Here is an 8,782-nt window from a genome sequence, read left to right as displayed (position 1 = left end):
TCTTTCTTTATTTATTCTAATTTACACAACAATTTAAATATAAAACATTTTATAATGTACACTGGTAATGCAACTTGCTCTCTGCAACTTGCTATTACTATTACTAGTGCCATATTCTAGTAGTTTCATGAATTATCTTAACGGACAAAACTAGAATGTTCTACTTCTAGAGTTTTTAGCCGTTTTAATGTTAATCTTAGCAGCTTTAACAGTTAGTGTTGTCATACTTATAAAGAATGTGATCAAAAACCAGCGTCTACCTTGATTTTTAACCTATTTGTTATCTATATTTGGATTACTAAGTCATTAAAATCGACAATGTGGATATGGATTTATAACGCCATAGAAATTTGGTACGATAATGAGTCAAAATCGGGGAAAATTTTTCGGCACTGCCCAATATAGCTCTCTTACTTATTATTATTATTATTTAATTTGTCTTGTTTACAATTCTAATAAAAAAAATATGTTTACAAAGTTTTTCAATGTCTTCGGTAGGACACTACCTACTAGGATTAGGTTTTTATTAGATAACTTATTATTTTATGTTGTTATTGCTAAACAAAGTGTATTAATTAATACGCCTTGTAAAAATGTATGAAAGCAAATGTCTTTAATCAAAAATATATGTATTTAAATTGTTACTACAAAGAAATTAATTAAAATTCGAAAAGTTAAAGTCAAAGAAATAAAACTTATTAAATAACTTGCAACAAAATAGTTTTGCATAAATTAACAGGGAAAAATTGTAATAATAAATAAAAAGATTAGACTAAATTTTTCTGGCGTCTTCTAGTGACACTTGGGGTAGTGTGTAAATTTGGTTTTTCATTATTTTCCAAAACAAGCTTTCGTTGTCTGCGTGGTCGAGTTTCGGGGGAGATTAATACTAAACCATCGTTATTGTTTGATGGGACAATGGGAGATTTATCTCTAGTTGTTGCACGATTTCTAGACGTTTTTGGTTTGTCAATAAATTCCTTAAGGTTAGGTTTAATTGTACAAGGAGAATCTTCTAGAACGATAACAACAGGTGCAGTTGTTTCTTTGACTGGATTCGGTTTACGTCCACGACTTCTGGTGGGTTTTGTTTCGTTTTCTGTTGGTGTTGTCGCTGTTGATGATTTTGTTCTTTTGGCCACTTTAATTTCTAAGTTTTGCATTTGAGCAACGAGATCATTTGTATTGAGATTTTCTTTTGCATCCAAATTTTCTAACGACGAAGACGTTGACGATTTCTTAGGCGAAGATACTGGAGAATCGGTTAAATCGATATCAATGTGATACTTAGGTACAATTTCTGGTCTTTTAATTTTAGTAGTCGATTTAGTGGCAGTAGTTTTCGATGATTTTGAGGTATTTCTAATCACTTTAGGAGTTTTATGTAGTTGTTCATTTTCCTGCAGACTTTTTGTTCGTTTTATAGATTTGGTTGTATCTTCGACAACGATTGCGTCTATTGCTATATTTTCCACGACTTTCACGATTTCATTAGAATCTTCACAAATATCAAATTTATGTATGGGCTTCTGTTTTAGTTTGATGTCTAAACTAGAACTACTACCGGAACTACTACTGCTGCCACCAAAGCATACCACAGGTAGAGTTTTAGGTTTCTTTGAGGAGGAACAACCACTTCCACTCACAATATTCGGCAGCGGTCGCATTGTTGCGCCTGGTTTTTTCCCCGAAGCCATTACATTTTGTAACAACTTCTCTTTATTTTTGTTACTATTATTTTCCGGTGATATATTGAATTCCAAAGCTCTCCTTGGTTTGCTATGAGTAGGCCAATTGACTTTTGCATTATTCCTCTCACTCATTTCTTTTCGTGTGACTATCAACTGTAACTGGAAATTAACATAGTATACAGCATCTACATACAATTTCTGGTTTTCACACAACTCAATTCCATACTCCAGACATTGCAGAGCCTTGTCGTATAGCCGGCGTGCCCTAAGAAAATTTGCATAATGCTGCATGGCCATTAGTTGGATGTTTTTGTATAATTTCTTATTAAAACTATTCTGACGCATTTGTAGCCATTTGCTGCCTCTCTCGTAAAATTTTTCCAATTGATCATAGTCCTCTACAAGAAAATAGAGACGGGCATTTAAGCAGCCCACCATAAAAAGTGTCCACTCGATTTGTTCGTTTTGCGGCATCAGTTTACTATCGATGGTACACTTAAAATAATGTTTCAGATCAGAACTACGATGTGAGGGACTCAATTGTAGTTTGTCCTGTTAAAAAAAAGAAAAATTAATGCATAAGGAAATTTTAAATGTAAATCATTTTAAACTAACCGTTTTTATAGGTGATAATTGTACTTGTGCTAAGCGGCGTATTGCCTCCATACCAGGATTATGATGGTTTTGTGTTAAAAACTCAGTACAATTTGTTGGCAATAGAGTACTAGATTGTATGTCACTAACAGATTTGGAACACTTTTCTGTAAGTTCTTGAAGACTTTTTGTACCCATAACATATTCAATTAATTGTAATTTGGTCTGAAAGAGAAATGTCATTACAATTGGAAGATATGCCTGGTAAATTAAAGCTTACCTGGGCCTTATTAACATATTCCATTTGTAAATTCACCCACATCCACATACTCATCACCTGAACGAAACGTAACGCCAGACCCAATAGTAATGTGCACTTAGCTGTGGCTATAAAAAGTGCATTAATAAAATTATCACATAAACGATTGACCGTACATTCGGCTAATTCTTGCACTAAACCAATTATCAAAATTGAATACAATAGACCATCACTGGAGCTGATGTATGAGAAATCATGGAAACGATCCAAAGTTTCTTCAACTTCATGCAACAAACAACGATGTAGTAGCAAATTTTCAGCGCTTGTGCGTGAAGCCTTCTGTTCTGCGGTCGCTTTTGCATCATCAAAATGTTTCCACAATAAACGAAATTTTATGGCATCCATGGTGGCCAAAATAATATCATAACGTCCCTGACGTTCGGCTAGTTCGTCATGTTTTTGCTGCACACATTGCAGTAACATTTGAGCAAAAGATAAACGCGATGATCGTGCATAATAGTGAGCTATTTGTAGGACGGCCAATAAAATGTAATTTTGATATGTCTGCCTTTGAAGATTGGCTAAATTGTCCAGTGCCTGTGTTATGGTAGGGAAATGATATTGAATTTCTTCATCCAGTTTATTGAGTTTATTATTAACATTTTGTTCATAGTGTTCGGAATATTCACAGAAGAATGCTAATCCTCGTAGGGCGGAGAAACTATCTTGTATCAGAAGTGAACATTTATAGTGTAGCAACCAGATTTGTGAACACTGTTCCATATAACCGGACAATTGTAAATAAAGTGCCAAACTGGCAACATCATCTAAAATGGACTCCCAATCGATAATGGCATCATCCATGGATATTTGTTCACTGTCAAACTGTAATAGAAATAATGTTTCAATATCTAAAATAGAACCAACCATTTTGTTATACAGACAACTTAATTATGCTAAAGTATTTGCAAGAATAACGTATTTTCTAATATAACTTTGCCTTTTTTAAAACTTTAACTTTAATTTTTTTTACAAATTTTACTTTCGGCCAATTTTCTAGATTTTAAATAGCAAAATAACCAGTACTATACTCGATTTATCAATCATTGTAAGTTATTTGAGGGCTTCGGAAAGTTTGTTTCAACAGACAGACGGACAAATAAAAAATGTGGAAATTAATAACGGAATTACAAACTTATGGTGAAGGGTACAGAGAAGTAATTAGCTCAAATGATTTCTCAATTTGGCGATAGCTGAGATTTCTATTAAAGAGGTTTCGCAGAAAATACAGAAACAGTTTCTTACCTTTTCATAAAAATTTTTAAATGCCTCAAAAGCCTCCCAAGCCAATTTGAAACGCTTCAAATCATTGTGCAACGTAAATGATGACATTTCTTCACGCGTTAATAAATTCTCCAACTTCTCTTCACTCAAATCCTTTGAATCGACCTGGAATTTTTGATTTGAATTCATGTCATTCAGTAACATGACACTCACATGACCAAATGTCAATTGCTCCAGACGACTTAGACCACCCAATTCTTTGGCTTTTGACTTTAAAGCTTTCTGTATTGAAGAGATTTTTGCCATGGCATAAGTCTGTAATTTTCCCAATTTTGTTATTATAACAAAATCATAATGAGTTTGGGATGATTTCAGGACAGAATGTAAAAGCGCAGTATTTGATTTATAATGTTTTAAAATATGTTGACTCTCCAACCAATGTAATAACTTCTTGCGTGGGGGTTCCAAGTGGGGCCTAAGTAAACATGTGGTGGTATGATATAAATGCATCAAACAGTTTTCATGAGTTAACTGTTGCTGTTGTGGTTTATTTGGACTGGCAGCTGTTGTCATTGTTTCGGCTGCATAAAATATACATATTTGCATTCGTATTTTACCAATATCAATTTCGCTTATCGTTTCATGTAGCATCGATGCTATATAGCACATTTGTATATCGCGTCCAATGTGTGGTGCATCAGTAATGTGCTGTGTGGCGGTTTTATATAGGCGCCTCAATATCAAAGGCCATTCATTACCGGGTATTTTTGTTTTGATTTTTAAATATAATTCACATATCGATACGCAGGTACCAGCTTGTTTGTAGGTTTTACAACTTAATGTTGCCTGCTTAAAACGTGTCAATATTATTTCTATTTCTTGTGAGTTGCTGGTAATACAATCCATTTTGTCAATTATTTTAAAGGCATGATTTATTATCAGTATGAGATTGTTTTGTATTGTCTCTTTGTAGTAATCAGTGAGCTGTAAATTAAAACAAAAACAATAGTTTAAAAATCAAACAAACAAATTAGCACTGAAAAACAAACAGCAACAAGTTTTGTTAGATGTGTTTATGTTACTTTACTATTTGCTAATGATAAAATAATCTACATACACATATGTATGTACATTATTTACATTATTGTTCATTATATCTAACAAAGAAAATTTCCATAGTAATAAAATCTAGAAGAAAACAACAATATTTGCAAAAAATATTTTCTATATCGTCAGCGACCTTTTTTGAAAAAAATGAGTTACGAGTGGATTATATATGTATATAAGAAACCTAATCTTCATAAAATTTGCTAGTATAATTTAGGTATTTGATTCAATTCCGTTGAATTTTATAGGATCATAGACATTTATTTGCACTAAATCCTATTTTCAGGGGAAATTTGTAAGGTGACTAATGAAATCATGAACAGATTTTAAGCATTTTCAATAGACTTTGTCATTGGGCCTAAAAAAACAAAAAATCTAGTAACTTTTGATTCATTTTACATAAAGGTATACAAATTTTAAATTTTTTTTCAGAATGCCTGCTAAAATCAATATATTTTCTTATATACCCTTCACCAAATCATTATTTTTATTCTTTTAAATTTCGAAAAAGTCAAAATTTTTTTTTAAAAAATAAGGGAAATTTATATTGGTATTAATTTTAAATATTTTACAAAGTCGAGGTCTTTTATTGATTTAAGATGCATTTGAATGATAATTATGTCCACTTTAGTATATATAATTAAATAAATATTTGTTCTCAAAAAATGCATTCATGATTCAAATGCACTTTTAGAAATGTTCTTCACTTAAAATTTTTTTTTTCAAATAAATCAATTCAAACACGTTTTAAAATTATTTAAAACAAGTAAAAGAGCTATATTCGGCTGTGCCGAATCTTATATAACCTTCACCAAATTATACTTTAAAATAAAAATTTTAAATATAAAATTTTTTTCCAGTTGTTTTTTTCATTTTTTTTTTTTTTAAAAATTTTTTGTTTTTAATTTTAGTTTTTTTTTTGTTTTTTGTAATATTTGCAACAAAAATTTTTGGTGAAAAAAAAAATTTTGGTTAAAAAATATTTTTTCCGATTTTGACCCATTGTAGGTCCAACTTAATATGGTCTTATATACGTCGTTGCAAAGGTCTTTGAAATATCTATCATTAGATATCCATATTGTCTATATTAATGACTTTAGTAATCCAGATATATGTAGGTCAAAAATCGAGGTTGTCCTGGTTTTTTCTTATATCTCAGCCATGTGTGGACCGATTTTCTCGATTTTAAATAGCAACCGAGCCGAGGAAGATTTCCTGAGATATTGATTATGAATCGTGTATGTAAGTTATTTGGGGGCTTCGGAAAGTTGATTTCAACCGACAGACAGCCGGGCATGGCTTAATCGTCTCCGCTATATATAAGGATCCAGAACATACATATATACTTTATAGGGTCGGAAAATTATATTATGGAAATTACAATTCCGTTTGTAATTTCCACAATATAACAACTACCTTATATATACCCTTCTCACGAAGGTGAAAAGGTATGAACAAAATTAAATTTACAAAAGTGCATCAGTAAAAAAAACTAATTATCTTTCAACGCATTTTAAATCAATAAAATTCGACATCAGCTTCATAAGATACGAGTATTTAAATATACACAATTTTTTTATTATTCCAAAAATTAAAATCGCGAATAAAATCTAAAATTTTTCAAAATTATAAGAAATAAAAATGAAAATGTCCATATGACGTTGTAGAGTATGTTTTTACCGAATAAATAGATTTGATTTAAAGAAAACTTTGATAAATAAATGTTAATTTTACTTACATTACTATCACGATTTAGCAATTCCTCTTGTCTTTCATCTTCCTCACCAACATTCTGGCAATAGAACACAAAGGCGGCCAAAGCAATCTGAGCAAATGAGAGAATTACATGCTTCCGTGTGCTGGTACAGCAATTAGTTGTAAATAATTTCGTTTCCGCCGATATACATGGCGCCAATTTCATTGATTCCACTAACAATACAAACATAGATTGATAGCAATGCGGCTTAGACATTTGCTTCCAAAAACCTCCAAATATTGCAACATTTTGCAGTTGAGAATGCACAAAAAATATCAACACTAAGAAATCACCAAACCAGGGTTTATTAATAACACTTTTTGAATATTTATCAAAGAGTTCCTTAAAACGTTCACATCGTAAGCTATAAATGCGTTGAAAATCTAGAGTGGGCTTTTGGTTACATAATAACTTTAAATAATCGTAGAGCAGCAGTAATAATTCAGCAATTGACTTATTAGTTTGTAAGCGAGATTCAGTGCGACAATGACCCAAAAGTTGAACAGCCAGTTGTAATTGCATTTTATCTATTAGGTCAAACTGTAGCAAAGTGTAAATTGTATCGATTATAAATTTGGCATGTTCCTGTACTTCGACTTCATTGGAGGTGGGCTTGTCAATTGTTTGGCGTCCGTACAGAGCGAATAATGCATTAAACATTTGTTTAACTTTATCATTGGGTAAATGTTTTATAAACTGATAAACTGTGCCAACCTTATTTTGTGGAAACAACCAGGACATTGTTTTGTTGAGTACGTCAGGATATTGGAAATTTTGTTTCTTATTTGTATCTAAAATATCGTTAAATAATTTTGTTAGATTTTCGACAATATTGGTTGATTCGCTTAGAGCCAGTTCTTGATTTTTAGATTTTAATGTATTTTGCAGGTACAATTGATAGCTGTTGATATTGATAAATATTAAGCTAATTTCAGTATTTTGCAAATTATTGCTGTATGATGAAATGTGTCTGTATATCATAGAGGCCCTCTCGTAATCTTTCTGCAGGAAGAAAAGAATTGCAATGTATGAATAAAAAGTCATTAGTATATTTCAGTAATTTCATAGAATACATAGTGGGACTATATTCCAATCCAGCTGATGGCTGGAAAACACAAGTTTTCAGGAGAGAAACGAAACTCGTAAATAAAATTGCAAGAAAATATATTTTTTTCTTTTAAATTTATACCATTGATGTGGTAGGTATAAATCTTTTTAAGATATACATACATATAAACAATGCAATTTTTAGATTTGTTCGAAAGAACAATTAATTTTCAAATACCAAAGTTTCAGCTTAAAGGCATTCCTCAAAATATCTATGGGAATGTTTGTGATTTCTAATAAACCCATACGCCGACCAAAATTGAGTTTAATTAATTTATATTTCGAATGGGATAAATAATAGCTGTCTATGAAGAATGTGTATTTGATATAAGATTCTTTTCTTTGCTGCTTACCATTTCCACAAGTAAATAATGGAAATATCGCATGCAATTAACATACAATGTCCAATACTTCGCACTGCTGTCAGGACACAAGTGGTCAGCGAAAATTTCTGTAATAATGTTGCAATATATGTCCAAATGTTTATTCCCACACTTTGAGATCGCGCACATAGTTTTACTGGCAAATGTAAGTTGGTATTTCCTAGCATCCTGATGGCTAGAATCTCCATAGCGTTTGAAGTATTTAGCTATTTCATGTTTGGCGGCTGTGGCTTGACTTGATGACCCCTTCAATTCAGACTCAAAATCTTTATCCATTGTGCAGAATGTACAATAATGTCTTTATTTACACTTAAAAAATCCTTTAAAATACATATAAAAGTAGAAATTAAGAAAGTTGTTTATTTGTTCGTATAAGCGCGCTTATCAAAAAAATTAGTAAATTCGCCTTGAAATAAGTCAACTGGACATGGTTGTTTTATTTCGTAGGTTTTTCTATTTGTCTAACGCAAGGCGAATTCAGGTTTGGCTGATGTCAGCCAGTGTTGCCAGACAAAGTTAACCTCATGTCCCCAATCTGAAAGTCGATGTCCTCAAAAAATACCCATTTCAAAATTGAAATCCTCAGTTTTGTTCTCCAACA

General features: G+C 31.6%; 1 protein-coding gene across 1 annotated transcript; it reads right to left on the bottom strand.

The window, feature by feature from the left end:
* Positions 1-469: 469 nt before the first annotated feature.
* Positions 470-8,457, bottom strand: thr (three rows). Its single transcript, XM_065514079.1, has 6 exons — positions 8,152-8,457; positions 6,674-7,693; positions 3,850-4,812; positions 2,566-3,429; positions 2,307-2,510; positions 470-2,243 (listed from the first exon to the last, which is right to left on the bottom strand). The coding sequence occupies exons 1-6, from the start codon at positions 8,455-8,457 to the stop codon at positions 768-770; spliced, it is 4,833 nt and encodes a 1,610-aa protein (XP_065370151.1). The 3' UTR covers positions 470-767.
* Between the last annotated feature and the right edge of the window lie 325 nt (positions 8,458-8,782).

Source organism: Calliphora vicina, chromosome 5, assembly GCF_958450345.1.
Source record: "Calliphora vicina chromosome 5, idCalVici1.1, whole genome shotgun sequence".
Lineage (NCBI taxonomy): Eukaryota > Metazoa > Arthropoda > Insecta > Diptera > Calliphoridae > Calliphora > Calliphora vicina.
This window is presented reverse-complemented; position numbering and strand designations above follow the sequence as displayed.